The sequence below is a fragment of the Oncorhynchus nerka genome, linkage group LG11 (genome assembly GCF_034236695.1).
Source record: "Oncorhynchus nerka isolate Pitt River linkage group LG11, Oner_Uvic_2.0, whole genome shotgun sequence".
Classification (NCBI taxonomy): domain Eukaryota; kingdom Metazoa; phylum Chordata; class Actinopteri; order Salmoniformes; family Salmonidae; genus Oncorhynchus; species Oncorhynchus nerka.
In genome coordinates, this window is record NC_088406.1 from 62,199,357 (window position 1) to 62,220,957 (window position 21,601).

General features: G+C 43.9%; 1 protein-coding gene across 1 annotated transcript in view; it reads left to right on the plus strand.

The window, feature by feature from the left end:
• Nucleotides 1-21,082, plus strand: part of LOC115137286 (double C2-like domain-containing protein beta) — a 46,737-nt gene extending 25,655 nt beyond the window's left edge. The window contains exons 6-11 of the mRNA XM_029673514.2: nucleotides 1,440-1,566; nucleotides 1,809-1,865; nucleotides 2,261-2,385; nucleotides 16,104-16,185; nucleotides 16,930-17,026; nucleotides 19,549-21,082. Coding sequence (XP_029529374.1) covers nucleotides 1,440-1,566; nucleotides 1,809-1,865; nucleotides 2,261-2,385; nucleotides 16,104-16,185; nucleotides 16,930-17,026; nucleotides 19,549-19,688 — 628 coding nt within the window. The 3' untranslated portion in view covers nucleotides 19,689-21,082. The remainder of the gene's footprint in view (nucleotides 1-1,439; nucleotides 1,567-1,808; nucleotides 1,866-2,260; nucleotides 2,386-16,103; nucleotides 16,186-16,929; nucleotides 17,027-19,548) is intronic.
• Nucleotides 21,083-21,601: the final 519 nt, after the last annotated feature.

Genomic DNA, 21,601 nt, shown 5'->3' on the forward strand with positions numbered 1-21,601 from the left:
GTGCGACAGAAATTGCATCATCTGTGGATCTGTTGGGGCAGTATTCGAATTGGAGTGGGTCTAGGGCGTCTGGGAGGATGCTTTTGATGTGAGCCATGACCAGCCTTTCAAAGCACTTAATGGCTACTGATGTGAGTGCTACGGCACGGTAATCATTTAGGCAGGTTACCTTCGCTTCCTTGGGCACAGGGACTGTTATGGTGGTAATACTCGGTTGAAAATGTCAGTGAATACACTTGCCAGTTTGTCTGCGCATGCTTTGAGTACATGTCCTGGTAATCCATCTGGCCCCACAGCTTTGTGAATGTTGACCTGTTAAAGGTCTTGCTCACATCGGCTACCGAGTGCGTTATCACAGTCCTCCAGAACAGCTGGTGCTTTCGTGCATGCTTCAGTGTTGCTTGCCTCAAAGCGAGCATAGGAGGTATTTAGCTCGTCTGGTAGGCTCGGTGCACTGTGCAGCTTGCATCTGGGTTTCCCTTTGTAGTCCGTAATAGTCTTCAAGCCCTGCCACATCCGATGAGCATCAGAGCCGGTGTAGTAGGATTCAATCTTAATCCTGTATTGACGCTTTGTTTGTTTGATGGTTCGTCTGAGGGCATGTCAGGATTTCTTATAAGCGTCCATATTAGTGTTCCGCTCCTTGAAACCGACAGCTTTAGCCTTTAGCTCGATGTGGATGTTGCCTGTAATCAATGGCTTCTGGTTGGGATTTGAATGTAAGGTCACTGTGGGGACGATGTCGTCGATGCACTTATTGATGAAGCCGATGACTGAGGTGATATACTCCTCAATACCATTTGTTGTATCCCGGAACATATTCCAGTCTATGCTAGCAAAACAGTCCTGTAGCGTAGCATCCGCGTCATCTGACCACTTCCGTATTGAGCGAGTCACTGATACTTCCTTCTTTAGTTTCTGCATGTAAGCAGCAATCAGGAGGATAGAATTATGGTCGGATTTGCCAAATGGAGGGTGGGGGAGAGCTTTGTATGCATTTCTGTGTGTGGAGTAAAGGTGGTCACTAGGAGCGCCGTTTCTGGATGAGCGTTTTGTGGTTTGCTTATGGCGTTATAGAGTTGGTTGAGTGCAGTCTTGGTGCCAGCATTGGTCTGTGGTGGTAAGTAGACAGCTATGAATGATATAGATGAGAACTCTCTTGTTAGAGAAGCACCTGATTTTAATATCCTTTGCATCCCTCATTTACTCAGGTATTTCCATTATATTGGCAGTTACTTGTAGATCAGTGGGGTTTCTTTCTGCAGCTTAGAGTCTCCACTGCTAGCTCTTGAGAGGATATGTTTCTATTGCTCACTGTCTGTCTGTCTGTCTGTCTGTCTGTCTGTCTGTCTGTCTGTCTGTCTGTCTGTCTGTCTGTCTGTCTGTCTGTCTGTCTGTCTGTCTGTCTGTCTGTCTGTCTGATTCCTGTCTGTGTGTAGGCTGTGTGTGTGCGACATGGACAGGCTCGGTCGTAACGAGTTTATCGGAGAGGTCCGTGTCGCCTTGAAGAAACTGAGCAAGGGCGAGAGCAAAAGATTCAAAATGGGTCTGGAGAGAATCACACAGGTATGTAGTGTGTGTGTGTGTGCATGCGAGAGAGAGAAAGAGAGAGTGTGTGCGTATGCATGTGTGTTTTTGTGTGTGTGTGTGTGTGCGTGTGCGTGTGAGGGAGTGATGTGTGTTTTTGTGTGCGTGTGAGTGAGTGAGTGAGTGTGTGTGCACATGTGCGTGTGTATGCGTCAGTTCGCCAATGGACTCTAATGATTTATAAACTGTGTATTGAATTCAATCTCCCTTCTCACACTCAGAACAAAGACATCAACAAAGAAACCGTGGAGCAAGGAACACCTGTGGCTGAGGAAGAGGTAAGAAGATTACCATCATTGTCATAAATAGTAGAGATTGTCATATAGATATAGTATTGGCCGTAGCAGGAGTAGTAACATTAGTTGTGCTACTACTATTACAGTAGTAATGGTGCCACTATGATAGCAGTAGTACTAATCCCACTGTTAGTGACAGTCCTGTCACTGATTTCCCAACATGCAATTCATCTTATTATTTTCATTCATTTTGTAACTTTTTTGTTCCATGAATTTTAAGTTACCCTATTTGTAGTATGTTTTTACTGCCTGTTTTACATGTGTTGGTCTTAATTCATGAACAGTCAGTCCATTGACATACATTAAGGGAACTATCAATACAGTTTAGTTCAAATTTGTAGTGGTGTCATGGCTAACTGTGTGTCCCCCTCCCCCAGCGTGGTCGTATCCTGGTGTCGCTGTGCTACAGTCCAGAAAAGAGCTGTCTACTGGTTGGCATCGTACGCTGTGCCCACCTCGCTGCTATGGACTCCAATGGGTACTCTGACCCCTTCGTCAAGATGTAAGTCTTGAGCTGCGCACACACACGCACTCACGCACACACACACACACACGCACGCACGCACGCACGCACGCACACACACACACACACACACGCACGCACGCACGCACGCACACACACACACACACACACACAAAGGACGGAATGAAGATGGGTTGATGGATGGAACGAATGGAGGAACGAATGGAGGAGAGGTTGTTGTGGTTGTCCCTTGTCATTTCACATTACTTGTTGTTATACATTAGTAGGTCCTGTGGTGTTCTGTTGCTAGATGCCAGTCAGCAGTCCTCCCTGTTGTGCCGGCTGGCACATATAGGGCAGCAACAAAGGCTCTCTAGCATTGCTGCAAAAAAGGAAGTGGAAGAGGGAGAAAGTAAGGAACTTGTTATGTCGGCCCTGCATTAAAGACCAAAATTGGTTAAAGAAAATTGTAATAACTAAAAAAAGTATACCAGTTTCATTTAAGGACCAAAAATGTACAGCCTTGCCATATAGATTGCAAAAATAGTTTCCATAAAACGATGGCAGATTCAAAACTTTTAGTATTTCAATTTAAATTATTAAACAAAATTATTGCAACCAATAGAATGTTATATATAGTATATACAGTGGGGCAAAAAAGTATTTAGTCAGCCACCAATTGTGCAAGTTCTCCCACTTAAAAAGATGAGAGAGGCCTGTAATTTTCATCATAGGTACACTTCAACTATGACGGGCAAAATTAGAGGATTTTTGTAGGATTTTTAATGAAGTTATTTGCAAATTATGGTGGAAAATAAGTATTTGGTCAATAACAAAAGTTTATCTCAATACTTTGTTATATACCCTTTGTTGGCAATGACAGAGGTCAAACGTTTTCTGTAAGTCTTCATAAGGTTTTCACACACTGTTGGGATCCTTGTCATGCTGAAAGACCCAGCCACGTTTCATCTTCAATGCCCTTGCTGATGGAAGGAGGTTTTCACTCAAAATCTCACAATACATGGCCCCATTCATTCTTTCTTTACACGGATCAGTCGTCCTGGTCCCTTTGCAGAACAACAGCCCCAAAGCATAATGTTTCCACCCCCATGCTTCATAGTAGGTATGGTGTTCTTTGGATGCAACTCAGCATTCGTTGTCCTCCAAACACGACGAGTTGAGTTTTTACCAAAAAGTTCTATTTTGGTTTCATCTGACCATATGACATTCTCCCAATCTTCTTCTGGATCATCCAAATGTTCTCTAGCAAACTTCAGACGGGCCTGGACATGTACTGGCTTAAGCAGGGGGACACATCTTGCACTGCAGGATTTGAGTCCCTGGCGGCGTAGTGTGTTACTGATGGTAGGCTTTGTTACTTTGGTCCCAGCTCTCTGCAGGTCATTCACTAGGTCCCCCCGTGTGGTTCTGGGATTTTTGCTCGCCGTCCTTGTGATCATTTTGACCCCACGGGGTGAGATCTTGCGTGGAGCCCCAGATCGAGGGAGATTATCAGTGGTCTTGTATGTTTTCCATTTCCTAATAATTGCTCCCACAGTTGATTTCTTCAAACCAAGCTGCTTACCTAGTGCAATTTTGTTTCTGGTGTCCTTTGACAGCTCTTTGGTCTTGGCCATAGTGGAGTTTGGAGTGTGCCTTTTTGAGGTTGTGGACAGGTGTCTTTTATACTGATAACAAGTTCAAACAGGTGCCATTAATACAGGTAACGAGTGGAGGACAGAGGAGCCTCTTAAAGACGAAGTTACAGGTCTGTGAGAGCCAGAAATCGTGCTTGTTTGTAGGTGACCAAATACTTATTTTCCACCAAATAAATTCATTACAAATCCTACAATGTGATTTTCTGGATTTTTATTTCTCATTTTGTCTGTCATTGTTGAAGTGTACATATGATGAAAATTACAGGCCTCTCTCATCTTTTTAAGTGGGAGAACTTGCACAATTGATGGCTGACTAAATACTGTATATATATATATATATATAGGGGATTGGAAATTATGCATACAATTACATTGATGGAAGCTAAAAATCTATATGTAATAATAAAGCTGATCTACCCCATAAAAATGTATATTTTTTTATTATAAGGCACATTATTAGATGAAGGGAAAGGCCGTAAGCTTACTTACTTACTAACTTTTTTGACCCCATGGGGAAATTTTGTTGCAGTGTCATGTAAATACAAAACAAAATTGACAATACAACTTTCATAACAGTTACATCCCAATAATTTTTTTTTTTTTTTTTTTTTTTTAAAGACTAGCCTGCTGGCCTCGATAGGAACATTAGCCCGAGCTATTTAGGAGGGATATCACACCTGGCACAAATGATTGTCGAGTTCACTCTTTCCTGCTGAGGGGGAGCTAGCTTGAAATCTCACCAGTGTTGCTATTGAATTGGATCCTTTTCTATAGCTCAACTGGTTTCTATGTTGTCAGGTGTGTTGATGAGGTAGAGGACCCTGGTTCAAACCCAGTCACAGGCAGCGTTATATGCTAAGCTAGCACACTGATGCTGGTTATATCTATTGTAACGACTACAAATATCCCATTGACAGTCTCTACCACAACCTTGTTGTAGTGCATGAGTCATGACACGTTGAAAGCTTATTTATGCTCCATACAAATTGATAGGGAGACTAACTGGCATAAATAAAGACATGTAACATAAATAAATAATCAACTGCTATTCCTCTCTCGAGTCTAAACCGTCACTAGTCAATGTTTGCCAATCTGGTCCTACAATACCCACTGGACTGCATATTTTCTCTTCCAGTTTGGGAAAATAGCACACCTGATTCAACTAATCAGCCACTCGTCAAGCCTTTGATTAAAATGTGCAGTCGTGGTGAGGTTTCCTAGGAGCACATTGGGAATCACTGTGCTGGCATTATGTAAGCTATAGCAGGATCGTTGTTATTCATATGACAACCTGCACTGTACATATACTGTCGGCATCATGTCTTGACAGAGCATTCGGGCTGAGCCGGAGTCCCAAGTGGCACCATATTTCCTATGGGCCCTTGTCAAAGGTAGCGCACTCTAGGGAATAGGGATGTCATTTGGGACGCTTCCTCGGTGTAAACAGATAATCATTATTGGTACACTTCACACCTGAATACGAAAATCCCCAACAGTCATTAGATTCAGTTTCCACTCCTACATGGTTTCATCAAAAAAACTGCCTTTTGTCTATTTGCTTGTAGTGTTGATTTTGATAAGATGGTGCTCTAAAGGGCATAATCTGTAACTTTTGATTGAAACAGAGTGGTATATCTACTCAGGATTTTATAATGTGTCCCTGCTGCGAGTTGAGAACCAACAAAATCAGATTCCCTCCCTCTCGCTAAGGTTGCGTCATCATCCCCTTCATTTGAGGTAGATGACTGATTGAATATTTGAATTAAATGTTTTTTTGGGGGGGGGATGTGTTAAAAAAGTCATGTTAAAACACCTAACACGTTACACATTCAATAATGACAGAGTGCATTTAAAACTTTGCCCACAATAAAACCTTTGGAGTACGTAATACAATTATTTTATTGATAGGGGGGGGACACACCAAAACCACACCAAAGACGTCATTCACGATAAGTAATCAAATAAAGACAACACTTCTAAAAGCCTATTTCACACAACATAGCCAGCTGAATTTGCAAGATAACTTTTCTTTCATTTAGATTTTGGCACAAATGTAAATGTGGCACTGACTCTCCCGTGGATTGATGTTTCAGCCTCGTCTCAATGAAGAGTTTGGCGTTCGACTATCCCACGTGCAGTTACAAGCCTGCTGGCAGCAAGGCAGATGAGCAATACCCACCGTCGTAGTACGGATGAAGCCTGAGCTGGAATGTGAAGCTAAATGAAGCTGGCTAGCTTTTTTGTATAATCACTGCGTCATAGTATACCCCTCTGATTCGTAGTATAGGGCTCTGGGGTTCCCCCTGCACTTGTTGGTAAACTGTGGTGAGGAGGGGTGGGACTTGAATGTAAATTATGTTGGGAATTCCCATGTTCAGGGGTGTATGAAATGTATGAATCCAAGATGAGATTGGAACAACGGTACAAAGAATAAGAAATGTATAATCAATCAAATGTTTTTATGAAGCCCTTTTTACATCAGCAGATGTCACAAAGTGATTATACAAAAATCGGAAAGAGAGAGAGATGTTGAGAGAGAGAGGTGCATTGGAGCGATATAGATATGTTTAATGCATCACCAGTCCACATATGAGGGATTGAGTTTATGGAATCACACAATATCTGTGACTGTATCTGGGAAGTCAGCGGGCCTAAGGATGGAGAGATGGTGTTAGTCGAGAGGAAAATAGGTTTATAAATGACGACACATATCCTCATTCTCATTCATGGCTCCCTCATATACATTCCTCCCCCATCCCTTTTGAGATGTAGGGAAATATGTAGGAAGTAGGAGCTCAATCTAAACCCCGAAAGATGAAGAGAAGAGGTTAGTCAATGGGACAAAGAGGTCTATCGCTAACTACATATAATCTCATTCACGACTCCCTGAAACTCATGCCACTCCTCCACCTTCCCCATTGAGATTATTGAGCTGTGAAGCAAACTTTTTTCAGTCAAGGCTAGATTCAGATAAAGAAACGGAGCAGGGAGGCTGTAAGCAGACCCGTGACAGACAGAGCGAGCTGCTTTTGGTGATTTGTTTTCTCTCCCTTTCCTCGTTTTTTTTCTCCACTTTTTGCTGTTCATTGATTTGTTCCTGCTCTTTTGAGCCGGAGCTGGGTGTCTTATCTGCCTCTCTATTTTGATGTATGGCGCAATAGAGTTCTGGAGCCAAGAGATTGTTTTTCTCTCATTTTCCCCGCTTTTTTATTTGATCTTTAATCTCTTTTTTTTATTTTTTATTTAAAATCTTTGACATGCAGTATCTGTTGTTTATTATGTCAGAACTCTCTCATTTTACAGTCACAAATCTTATTTTAGGCACTCTATTATTTGAGAGTTTCTCATATTTTTTGCTGTCTTTGACGTGCAGTTTAGTATCTGTGTTACGTTCGATGCACTCTCTTATTTCACAGTCACAAATCAAATTGTTTGTTTACGACACCCACTCCATGTGAGTAAGTAGTATTCTGTCTGAGTTGCGTTCAAGTCTCTTTTCTCTTCTAGTCTCTCATTTCTGTCTTTGAAACGCCTTGCGTCTGAGCTGCGATGGAGACGCTCTTCTTTCACAGTCTCAAATCTCTGACATTCAACACCTGCTGTTTAGTTAGTAGCCTATTATGTCTGAGCTGTGTTCGAGACGCAGTCTCTCTTCTGTTACTGTGGGGAGTTGTCCTGTGTGTTTGAAGTGTGTTCAGTCAAGCTGGCCGGTAGAATCAGAAGCAGCGGAGTGTTTCAACAGCGGCTGCTGTTATCGTTGTATTGCCTCAGAGCGAGGTGTTCTGTTTGATCCTATTTTGGCGAATTCCGTCGCGCTCGTCTCTGTTCTTTTGTTGTTCCTCAAAGAGAGTAACTATTTGCCTGTACTGTTAGTGATGGTGGTTTAAAGGCATACTCGAACCTGAGTATGTAGGGTAAGACTCAACACCGAGTGGAGGTGCAGCTGAAATGTACGGTTTACACAGGAGGGGAAAGGCGCAGCTCTCACTCAAGTAAAGAAAATATGTTTTAGGTTAAAAGCGTTTCATCATCATTTTCCCCTCATGGCAATGTGTAACTTTTAGTTAGAAGTGCTGCCCCTGCACTTGCAAACTGTGACCCTGACTAGTTGGCTATGTTTGAGAGCATCAATCTAGATATGACTGATTTACGAATTACAGTAGTTATTTAGGAGGCAAAAGTGATTTGTAGATCAGTCAGTCTGCTCAGGGAGTCAGTGATCAGCAACTGAGCAGAATTGATGCTCTGAAACAAACAAGAAGTGCATCCCAAATGGCACCCTATTCCCTAAACAGTGCACTACTTTTCACCAGGGCCCATATGGCTCGGGACAAAAGTAGTGCTTTAGGGAATAGAATGCTATTTGGGATGCGGACTGGGTGAATCTCACCTGTCAGACGTATTGTCACTGTCTGTAGGAGAGTAACTGCAGTGAGCGTGGATGCCTCTTTCTCAGTGTGTGTGTCACTGAACCTACTTTTATGGAAGCTATGAAGTTAAGATCCGCTTATGCCCCCAACATCCCAGAATGCATTGCTTCGGTCAGTATGACACACCTGCACAGCAGTAGTTGTCTGGAGTGTATCAATTAAATGTACTTATAAAGCCCTTTTTACATCAGCCGATGTCAGAAAGGTCTACAGAGAGAAACCCAGCCTAAAACCCAAACAGCAAGCAATGCAGATGTAGAAGCACGGTGGCTAGGAAAAACTCCCTAGAAAAGGTAGGAACCTAGGAAGAAACCTAGAGGAAGCAGGCTCCGAGGGGTGGCCGGTCCTCTTCTGGCTGTGCTGGGTGGAGATTAAAATAATGTATCTTTATTTTTTATTTAACTAGAATAGTCAGTTAAGAACAAATTCTTATTTACAATGAAGGCCTATACCGGCCAAAACCGGACGACGCTGGGCCAATTGTGCGCGATGCCCTATGGGACTCCCAATCATGTCCGGTTGTGATACAGCCTGGATTCAAACCAGGGTGCCTGCAGTGATGCCTCTAGCACTGAGATGCAGTGCCTTAGACCACTACGCCACTCGGGAGCCCTTTAATAACAGTACATGGCCAAGATGTTCAAACATTCATAGAAGACCAGCATGGTCAAATAATAATAATCACAGTGGTTGTAGAGGACGCAACAGGTCAGCCTCTCAGGAGTGAATGTCAGTTGGCTTTTCATAGCCGAGCGTTCAAAGTTCGAGACAGCAGGTCCGGGACACGGTAGCATGTCCGGTGAACAGGTCAGTGTTTCATAGCCACAGGCAGAACAATTGAAACTGGAGCAGCAGCACGAGCAGGTGGACTGGAAACAGAAAGGAGTCATCTGGCCAGGTAGTCTTGAGGCATGGTCCCAGGGCTCAGGTCCTCCGGGAGGGGAGGGAGAGAGAATTAGAGGGAGCATACTTAAATTCACACAGGACACAGGGTAAGACAGGAGAAATACTCCAGATATAACAGACTGACCCTCGTCCCCCGACAAACTATTGCAGCATAAATACTGGAGGCTGACGATATCCCCGGACAGGGCCAACCAGGCAGGATACAACCCCACCCACTTTGCCAAGGCACAGCCCCCACACCACTCGAGGGATATCTTCAAACCACCAACTTACTACCCTGAGACAAGGCTGAGTATAGCCCCTGAAGATCTCCCCCACGACACAAACCCGAGAGGGGCGTCAACCCGTACAGGAAGATCACGTCAGTGACTCAACCCACTCAAGTGACACACCCCTCCTGGGGACAGCATGGAAGAGCACCAGTAAGCCAGTGACTCAGCCACCGTAATAGGGTTAGAGGCAGAGAATCCCAGTGGAGAGAGGGGAACTGGCCAGGCAGAGACAGCAAAGGCGCTTCGTCGCTCCGGTGCCATTCCATTGACCTTCACACCCCTGGGCCAGACTACACTCAATCATAGGACCTACTAAAGAAATTAGTCTTCAATGAAGACTTAAAGGTTGAGACCGAGTCTGCGTCTCTCACATGGATAGGCAGACCATTCCATAAAAATGGAGCTGTATAGCAGAAAACCCTGCCTCCAGCTGTTTGCTTAGAAATTGTAGAGAGAGTAAGGAGGCCTGCGTCTTGTGACCGTAGCGTACGTGTAGGTATGTACGGCAGGACCAAATCAGAGAGATAGGTAGGAGCAAGCCCATATAATGCTTTGTAGGTTTGCAGTAAAACCTTGAAATCAGCCCTAGCCTTAACAGGAAGCCAGTGTAGAGAGGCTAGCACTGAACTAATGTGGTCCAATTGTTTGGAGTCAAGATTTGAGCAGTCGTGTTTAGCACTAACTGAAGTTTATTTAGTGCTTTATTCGGGTAGCCGGAAAGTAGAGCATTGCAGTAGTCTAATCTAGAAGTGACAAAAGCATGGATGAACTTTTCTGCACCATTTTTGGACAGAAAGTTCCTGATTTTGCAATGTTTCTACGATGGAAAACAGCTGTCCTTGAAACAGTCTTGATATGTTCGTCAAAAGAGAGATCAGGGTCCAGAATAACGCCGGGGTCCTTCACAGTTTTATTTGGGACGACTGTACAACCATCAATATTAAATTGTCAGATCCAACAGAAGATCTTTGTTTCTTGGGACCTAGAACTAGCATCTCTGTTATGTCCGAGTTTAAAAGCAAAACATTTGCCGCCATCCACTTCCTTATGTCTGAAACAGGCTTCAGGGAGGGCAATTTTGGGGCTTCACCATGTTGCATCGAAATGTACAGCTGTGTATCGTCTGCGTAGCAGTGAAAGTTAACATTATGTTTCCTGAATGACATCACCGAGAGTGAAAATATATAGTGAAAACAATAATGGTCCTAAAACGGTACCTTGAGGAACACTGAAACTCACAGGACAAACCGTCCACAGAGACAATCTGATATATTTTCAACAGATAAGATCTAAACCAGACCAAAACTTGTCCATGTAGACCAGTTTAGGTTTCCAATCTCTCCAAAACAATGTGGTGATCGATGGTGTCAAAAGCAGCACTAAGGTCTAGGAGCACAAAGGACAGATGCAGAGCCTTGGTCTGACGCCATTAAAAGGTCATTTGCCACCTTCACAAGTGCAGTCTCAGCGCTATGATGGGGTCTAAATCCTGGCTGAAGCGTTTTGTATACATTGCATACATTGCCGGACATGCCTACACGTACACTACGGTCACAAGATGTATACATTGTCTTCAGGAAGGCAGTGAGTTGCTGCTCTCAAAATTTGAGAGAAATGAATTTGAATTTGGCGCTCTGCAATTCAGCGGATGTTGACGAAAATGATCCGGCTAAAGGGATCGGTGCGCCAAGATCGGACCCCTTTTTTTTCCTTAAATTTTTGCCTAAAATGACATACCTCAGTCTAACTGCCTATAGCAAGGATATGCATATTCTTGCTACCATTTGAAAGGAAACACTTTGAAGTTTGTGGAAATGTGAAAGGAATATAGGATAATTTAACACATTAGATCTGGTAAAAGATAATACAAAGAAAAAAGTGAACTATTTAATGAGGATTTATTAACAAAGTCAATTAATCAGGCTTAAGCCATGTTTCAGTCAGGCCAATCACATCAAGATTATGAACAGCGATGACTTAATTGACTATAACTGCCTAGAAAGTGAGGGATCTAACATTAAGTAGCCCTATTTTGAGATGTTAGAGATCACAATCTTTCAATAATGACAGGGATGGAGGACGAACACAGCCATGTTTAGTTTTGCCCAACCTAGATCGAGGCACGGACTCGATCTAATGGGGATAGCTGAGCTGACTACACTGACTGTGCTAGTGGCAGACTCCACTAAGCTGGTCGGCTGGCCAACAGCCTGCATCCTATCTCAGTGTGGAGCAAGAGGAGTTAGAGCCCTGCATATGTTCATAGATAAGATGAAAGCACCCCTCCAGCTAGGATGGAGTCCAGGTCAGGGACTTAGCATGTGTGTATGTAAACTCAGCAAAAAAAAGAAACGTCCTCACTGTCAACTGGGTTTATTTTCAGCAAACTTAACATGTGTAAATATTTGTATGAACATAACAAGATTCAACAACTCAGCCATTAAACTGAATGGGATGGCCCTAGCCCTCACCCTCCGATCCAACAGGTCCCAGACTTGCTCAATGGGATTGAGATCCGGGCTCTTCACTGGTCATGGCAGAACATTGACATTCCTGTCTTGCAGGAAATCTCGCACAGAATGAGCAGTATGGCTGGTGGCATTGTCATGCTGGAGGGTCATGTCAGGATGAGCCTGCAGGAAGGGTACCACATGAGGGAGGAGGATGTCTTCCTTGTAACGCACAGCGTTGCGATTGCCTGCAATGGCAACAAGCACAGTCCGATGATGCTGTGACACACCGCCCCAGAACTTTTTGCCAGTCCTGTCTGGTCCAGCGATGGTGGGTTTGTGCCCATAGGCGACGTTGTTGCCGGTGATGTCTGGTGAGGACCTGTCTTACAAGCCCTCAGTCCAGCCTGTCTCAGCCTATTGCGGACAGTCTGCGCACTGATAGAGGGATTGTGCGTTCCTGGTGTAACTCGGGCAGTTGTTGTTGCCATCCTGTACCTGTCCCGCAGGTGTGATGTCCAGATTTATCGATCCTGTGTACGTGTTGTTACACGTGGTCTGCCACTGTGAGGACGATCAGCTGTCCGTCCTGTCTCCCTGTAGCGCTATCTTAGGCGTCTCACAGTGCGGACATTGCAATTTATTGCCCTGGCCACATCTGCAGTCCTCTTGCATCATTGCAGCATGCCTAAGGCACGTTCATGCAGATGAGCAGGGACTCTGGGCATCTTTCTTTTGGTGTTTTGAGTCAGTATAAAGGCCTCTTTAGTGTCCTAAATTTTCGTAACTGTGACCTTAATTGCCTACCATCTGTAAGCTGTTAATGTCTTAACGAACGTTCCACAGGTGCATGTTCATGAATGATTTATGGTTCATTGAACAAGCATGGGAAACAGTGTTTAAACCCTTTACAATGAAGAAGTTATATTACACTAAGCTGGAAGTTGATTTGTGTGCTGGCTGCAATTTGAGATGCAGCACAACTTATGGCTGCGGGTCTCCAACTCTGGTCCTGGAAAGCTATTGGGTGTGCAAGCTTTTGCTCCAACCCAGCACTAACACATCTACAACGAGGAAAGAGAACAAGAGACAGCATTGTCAAAATGATCAATGCATGACACTATTTCAGAGCAAAAACATTGTTAAGGGGGGATAGGGGAGACAAAAAAAAAATGCTAATCATCAATGAGCGAGTCTAAAGCTGGAGGCAAGAGAAAGACAAATGGCTTCTCGGAGTCAGACTCTTAATAACCTTCTCATTACAAAATGTCCAGGGGCCTTCAACCAGAGCCCCCCAAAAAAGACGAAGCAGAGCTGTGTGAAACAAGGATGTCAGTTTCAAACAAATCAACATTCGCTCCAAAAAAAACATTCCTTACCCCAGGATACATCAACTGTTGACTATACGGGAGAATAAAGAAAAGGGAGCACTATGTGTGATGTGGTAAGGTTGGACCCAGGTGCAGAGAAGAGACCAGGCAAGGAATCAGTGGTTTAAGGATAAAAAAAAACACTTTACTGAGAACAGGTAGCCGCAGGATCACAGTACACTTGAAAAGCAACAAACACTAAGTCTCAAACTCACTCAGGAAACAAACACACGAAGGACCACAGACAATACACCTCTTTTAACAGGGACACAATCATGAAATAACAAGACATACCCGAGTCCGATAAAAGTCTCTAGGGCGGTCTATGCCGCCCTCTGGTGCCAGGAGGAACCATGACACTCTGTTGCTGGGTAAATTGAATAGATATATTGATGAGAGAAACAACCAATAGTCTTACGTTTCGGCATGAATCGCCTTTGTTAGAGCCTTAAGTAGGAACAATGTGGTAGGCGCCTATATACCCTCACAGGGTAGGGTCCCACTCGTCATGTCATGTCAATCAAGCATGTCAATACTGTCAGTAGCATTAGCAACGACACAGGTTATTTTAACAAGAGTATGATCATCATTGATCCTGCACACCCAGTAGCTCATCCAAGATTTGATGGCTGGAGATCTTGGACTAGGAGGTTCCTGACTCCGGCACTCTTATAATAACCACAGATATGCATATGTATATTATGTTGCACTTAATTCTGTGCTGATTAACTTCTCATTACAAATGTCCAGGGGGCCTTTTCCTATCTTTCCGACATACGATTGGCTCCTATGGTTTGAGCCGCCTACTACTGGCCTTTACAATTCACTTAAGCATGTATCAAAATCACAATCACCCGCACAACCCCCTCAACCCTGTTTCGAGCGACCAAGAGGCTATTCCATCACTGCCTTGAAGATCAATATTGACCTCTGGGTCAGTTGCTCTAGGTGGGTTGCCTCCCTTTCCTCTATTTTCCCTCTCTTCTTGGATACAGATAAACAGAAATGTTAGAGCAACGTTCCATCAACATTTTAAAGACCAATATGAACCTCTTCAGTAGTGCTGGTGTGTTGCCTACTCGCCTTTCCTCTATTTTCCTCTCTCCGTTAATACAGATGAACTAAGATATTAGAGCGTTTAGTAATCGCTTCAAACCAGAGACCATGAAGGGACATTATATATTGGAAACAAGGGTTTCAGTTTCTCTACATGCCAAATGGCAGCATATTCCCTGTATAGTGCACCATGGCCCATAGGGTTCTGTTCAAAGGTAGTACACTATGTAGGGAATAGGATGCTATTTGGGATGCCGCCAGTCCCTCTGGTGCTGAGTGAGCAAACTGTCATCTCGGCCTGTGCTGTGTGGATGTGTGAGTCTCGAAACTGGGCGGTTTGTTTTGCTCCTTTCTCTCCCCGCTTTCCACCTGTCACTCTGTTTTTCTATCCTCTGTCTCTGTGTGAAATCGGCTGTTTTTCTCGTTTTTTCACTCTTCTGTCTCTCTCCCTCCATCCCTCTCTGCCTTCATTTTTCTCCTAGCTTGTATTTTCTCGAACCCAATTTCTTTCTCTCTTTCACTGCGTTGGTTGAGGACTCTCTTTCTCTATCTCAATCAATCAAATTCCAATTTGTTTTATGAAGTCCTTTTTACATCAAAAGTTGTCACAAAGTGCTTGTACAGATACTCAGCCGACAAACCCAAAGAGCAAGCAATGCAGATGTAGAAGCACAGTGGCTAGGAAAAACTCACCAGAAAAAGGCAGGAACCTAGGAGGAAACCTAGAGAGGAACCAGGCTCCGAGGGGTGGCCAGTCCTCTTCCATCTTTCTATATATTTCTTTCAATAAACCACCCTTTATCCCTCTTTTCCAACAAATCCAATTTGTTTGTTTCTTTCACTGGGTTGGTTGAGAACTCTCTGCTACGACCTCTTTCTCTCTCTCATCCCTCTCTCCCTCCCGCCTGTCTTGTTGATGTGAACAAACCCCAACCCTAGCAGCACATCTGTTGGCTTGTCATTGAGTATGTGTTATTGACGTTGTGCTGAAGGTGGGTGGCGTTGGAGAGTGAGATATCTCTCCCCCGCTAGAACATCATGACTTCGCTGCTTGAATTTATGCTGATGACTTCTCCAATAAAAACCAATGGCCTTCTGGGAAGCCGTCTGTCCCCCTCTTGGCTTGAGCTTTTGAGTCTCTGACTCTCTCATCACCGATTTCTCTCGCCCTCTCCCCAAAAAAATGAAATGAAAGTTTTCGGCTCTGAATTTGTTTCTCTTTTCTTTGTCTCTCTTTGTTCTATTTTCCTCCCTCGTTCTGGTGGGGTTTAATGTCATGCTGGGGCCGAAGACTAAATGGAAGATAATTTGCTTTGATGTTTCAGAAACAATAAAAGACCTGTGTCAGAAATATAGGGGAAAAGCGGCATTTTCAGTCGTCATGCTGTGTCAACTGTCCAATTAAGATTCCATATTTTTCTCATTCTCCTGCTCTCCCTTCATATCTCTCTCTCCCTCTCCCTCTCGATCTCGCTTTTGCTTGCTCTCTTTCTCCTCTGTGCTCTCCCTTGCCCTCTAACTCTCTCGCTGTGCCTCCTTCTCTTTCACACTCTCATCCCCTCCTTCCCTTTCTCTCGATATCTCCCTCGCTCTTTTCTCCCCCTCTCTCTCCCAGTGTGCTGCAGCCTGATATGGGGAAAAAGTCCAAGTACAAAACCACAGTGAAGAAGAAAACGCTCAATCCCGAGTTTAATGAGGTACTTCCACCCGCTCCAAGCACTACAAATCACTCTCCCTAATACATAAACCAATACCTGGCAAACTTCCAGTGAAGCAATATCTATCATTCTTCCCATAAACACATAAAGATGTAGGTTCTTAATTTTGGCCGTTTGCTACTGCAGGAAAATAATCCTTAGCAACAATAAACGTGAATTATTTGGTGGATTATAATTCATGAACATTTTTGTATGGGTTGAGACGTTGTTCGTTAGGGCAAATCAACTGTGACATTTCAAAGTGGAAATCACAAACTTTAGAAGCATTTTTAAAACTCAAATACACTACAAGTTTGCAGGAAAATCCTCAGCGATCAAATGTAGATCCTACATCTGTACCTGGCAACCCATTTCTCTGACTCACATGTAGCAACCAGATGAGCAAGATATATAATATATCATATTAATGTTGTTTGTTGAAGTTGAATTCTATGCCCTTGGAAGTGATGGAGAGCTATAGCTTACCCATTCTCATGCATTTGTGTAAGAATATTGTCCCATGCATTTAAATCCATAATTTGATTCCAGTACTTTATACAGTATGTGCAATAATTTGAATACATTTTCCATCTCCTTCAATACTACTTACCTACCTACCATACCATCAACGTGAATTTAAGTCAATGCATGTTTCACAATCAATATTAAACATCATCTGAATGACTTTCCACTAAGTGTCAGTACATGAATACCTTTCTCTCTTTCTACCTCTGTTCATTACAGGAGTTTGTGTATGAAGTTCCGCACGACCAGCTGGCGAAGAAAACCCTGGAGATCTCCGTATGGGACTACGATCTGGGGATGAGCAACGACTTCATAGGTAAGAGAAAGGGGGAGTGAGGGAAAGGAGGAGAGTTAGCGAGAGAGAAATATAGCTACAGAAAATAATGTAATAGAATTTGTGGGTGCGAGGAGGAAAGCAACGCGGGCCGCAGTGTGATGAGCAATGACGTCATAGGTAAAAGAGAGGGAGGGAGCGATGACATCATAGGTAAAAGAGAGGGAGGGAGCGATGACGTCATAGGTAAAAGAGAGGGAGGGAGCGATGACGTCATAGGTAAAAGAGAGGGAGGGAGCGATGACGTCATAGGTAAAAGAGAGGGAGGGAGCGAAGACGTCATAGGTAAAAGAGAGGGAGGGAGCGATGACATCATAGGTAAAAGAGAGGGAGGGAGCGATGACGTCATAAGTAAAAGAGAGGGAGGGAGCGATGACGTCATAGGTAAAAGAGAGGGAGGGAGCGATGACGTCATAGGTAAAAGAGAGGGAGGGAGTGAAAGGAGGAGAATAAATAGTGAAAGGATGGAAGAACTGAAAAGGGGAATGAAATGAAAATGAGCAGAAAAGAGGGAAAGGACTGCGGGGGCCGTATGTGAAGAAGCAAGAGCATTGGGAAATGAAAACGAGAGCGACAGAAAGTTGTCCTCAATCCCTCAACGGGGTGACACGTCAGATTCACACTGCTTTGTGAGGCACTAAACAGCTCTGGCCCGACGTGTAACGTATATCACAGGGAGAACCGGTGGGGAGGCAGCTGGGGCAGAATGGATTGTCTCCCAGGGAGCTCGAAGGCCTTGAGATCAATGTGTTTTACTCCAATCTGGAGGTTCCCTGTAGCAGGCTGAGTCTCTCTCTCTCTTTCTCCAACTCACCCTTTCTATTTATCTCAAACCCACTCTCTCTTTCACACTGACACCCACTCATTCTCCTTCATTCTCTCTCTCTCTCTCTCCCTCTCTCTCTCTCTCTCTTCCCCCCCCCTCTCTCTCTCTCTTTCTCTCTCTCCCTACATCTCTCTTTCTCTCTCTCAAGCTGGGGACATAACGTTTGTGAGTTATTACCCGTGCCAGAAGAAAAGAGGAAAAAGGCCATCGCTCTAACACACTGCTCTGGCTAACCTCTCCCATGACTGTTATCGTTATGGTGTAATGGCCAACATACACGATGGCCTAGATCTGTTATCACTGCGGAAAATGACTGTGATACTGGGAGAGACAGAGCGAGAGACAGAGAGAGAGACAGAGTGAGACAGGAGGAAGATGGGGAAGAGAAAGTGGGGAGTGACCGAGAGGAAAAAAGACGGATAGAGCAGAGGGAGAAGCAAATGTGCTGTCAAATACTCTCTGTAAAGGCCAGGAAGAATGATGGAGGAAGAAGATGAGAAGCCAGGGACAGAAAAATGAAAAAGAAATAGAGTAATTATGGAAGGCAGAGAGAGAGAGGAGGAGAGACGGAGAGAGAGTAGCAGTGTCCCCCCTGATTTGTAAGAGCAATTGATGGGTGGACTGGACCTCTCATTTTGCACAAAGACAGAGGTGTGGAGGAAGGAGGAGAATGGGGAGGAATAGAAGAGGAGGAAAAGAGAAAGGGAGTGGAACAGCCCCCATCAGGTTCTCCCTCATCCATCACGCCGGGTCACACAATCACCCTCCATTTGTCACCCACACCCCCCCGGGCTCATGAAGTATGGTATAGAAGGTCATTAGGTGGGCCTAGACAAACTGGGCAAACAGGTCAGGTGTGTGTACCACTGTGTGTGTGTGTCAGTGTTCATTGGTGGCAAAAATGAGAAGGGGTCATTAGGAAGGTACGTGAGACGACTATCCAAACACACTTGCTCTCTGAAACTTGGGCGCGAGGTGTGTTTGCGCACATACAATTACACACATCCTGCTGGACACGCGCTGGTTGAGTCAACGTTGTTTCCACATTATTTCTATGAAATTACGTTGAAGCATCGTGGAATAGATGTTGAATTAACGTCTGTGCCCAGTGGGATCTGTGTGTGTTCGTGTTACTGTACTTGTGAGGACTGTGTGTTGATGTGTATATGTCTGGTTCCGAGGGAGTGCGAGTTATGTAAGAGAACAGTATTAACCTGCCCCATACCTCTCACTGTATCTGAGTTTAATACCAAGGCTTAGTGGGGCCACACATGAGCTATTGAGCGTGTTTGAGGGGTTGTGAAAGCCGGCGTCTGTTAAATACTGTGTTAAAAACTTCACACTCCATCAACTATGCAATCACAGCCAGGAAAACCTCTACCCCCCGCAGTGATGACTCTGTATTTCTCTCTCTCCTTTTTCTTGCTGTTCTCTCTCCCCGTGTCTCTCTGTGTGATTCTCTTTGGGTCTGTCTGTATGTCTGTCTATCTGTCTGTCTGAATGTCTGTCGCCTAGTTGTTCATGTAAAATATATGTTTTTCTTGATGACTCACCTACCTGACTAAAGATTTCCTTTCTCTTTCTCTTCTCTCCTTCTTCCTCTCCCTTTGTTTCTCTTTTTATCTCTCTCTCTCTGTCTGTCTCTCTCCCTTCCACCTTCTCCCTCCCTCTCTCACAGGCGGAGTTGAACTGGGCATAAATGCCAAGGGAGTGAGGCTGAAACATTGGTTTGAGTGTCTCAAACACATCGGCAAGAAAGTTGAGTACTGGCACACGCTCACGCAGCAAGGAGCCCCTCCGGAGGCCCCCCCGCAGTGACTGACATACACACACACTTTATCGCAATTATTAAATGATAATCAGTGAATGGTGAAGAAATAAATCAATAATAATGTAATAAAGTAATAAGTGATAAAACATGCAATAATGATACGGATAATGATGATATAATAATAATATTAATTATAATACAAAATCACAATAGTAGGTAATTATCCCAATGTAGCTTTTTTTCTAAGTAAGTACATTTGTGAAAATGTCCCTCATTGAAATGTTTAATGTGAAGGTGCGAACAAATTTGACCTTAGCCCTCAATATTGTGAAGTCACTTGCATTTCAGTCATTCAGATGTACACATTAATAGTGTAGAATCTCTTACCTGCACTGTAACTACAATACTGGAACAGTCTGTAAGCACCTTTGCCCAACAAGGTCTTGTTACGAACGTTGTAGTCACCAGGTTGTTTCTACTCGGGATGCAGTTGAAAAAGGTGCCGAACGTCGGTTGAGATGACTGGCGTCTAGCAACGCTAATGCTAACTGCTATAACAGTCTTAGGAAGTATGGGAAACTGCATACTTGGCGTGTCTCTGAAAGTGGCTGCGGCGAATAAAGTGGGTGTAACATCAGCTCTCTCTTATTGGTTAGATGGTTTTGACTGAGCGGTGTTGTTTTTAGTTTCTTACCATGCAACTACCATACCGCAGGTGTTTGGAATTCAGTTTTGAAGCCAGAAGATGAGCGCAAATGGTATTTCACTGCTACAAATAATTTTATATTTTCAGTGAATAAAACTGACAACTTTGAATTTTTTATTAAAAGTACTAATGATGTGACTGTCAACCTGATGCTGGCTACACTAGGTAGCTACTTCACACGCCATTGCGGGACAAAAGTGCTTAGCAAGCGGAAGCGACAGACCCGGTATTGTTGCCGTTCATGCCGTCCCTATTGAGTAGGTTGTATCAAGGTGACATCTAGATAGTTATCAATATTAGTTATTTATTGTGTAGGCTGCTATCGCACTTGTAATAAAATAATGGGAGGGCAAAAAATTGCCACTTTAGCTACTGCTAGCAACACGGCTGCCCAGTGGGAAGCACCTCAGGTTGGCAGACACCTCGATACAACAACAACGCATAAGCACTGGCTTACACACTCCTCGTGCAGCCCAGTCAGCCACGCAAAACGGTCTTTAGCAGCAACAAATCTGCCCAATTGAATGATTTTCTTTCCATATACCCACTTGTGTTGATCAACCCACTTCTTTCGCCACGTCCACTTTCAGACACATTCCACATGTGTTGTTACCCACGACTGTTTCGAGCATTAACTACGCTAACAATACCAACAGCGCTAACAATGCTAACAGTACAAACAATGGTACCAGTGCTAACAGTACTAACAATGGTACCAGTGCCAACAGTACTAACAGTTCTAACAGCTACCAATAGTGCTAACAGTTCTAACAGCTCTAATAGTGCTAACAGTACTAACAGCTCTAATAGTGCTAACAGTACAAACAATGGTACCAGTACCAACAGCGCTACCAGTACTAATAGCCCTAATAGTGCTAACAGTACTAACAATGGTACCAGTACCAACAACGCTACCAGTACTAATAGCCCTAATAGTGCTAACAGTACTAACAATGGTACCAGTACCAACAGTTCTAACAGTACTAACAGCCCTAATAGTGCTAACAGTACCAGCAGCGCTAACAGTACTAACAGCCCTAATAGTGAGTATTAACAGCGCTAATTTAGCGTAATAGGTGTGAAAACAGTATTCACCAAAGTGCGTTAACAGTGTTAGCATGTGTTTACCCTCCTCTGCATCCCTGATTTCCTATACAAAGTACCCAAATGACAAGGACAAGTTGGGTAAGTCACCTGCTATAGATTTTTATAATGGTGGTTGTTGCTCTGATGCAAACTGGCACACCATGACGT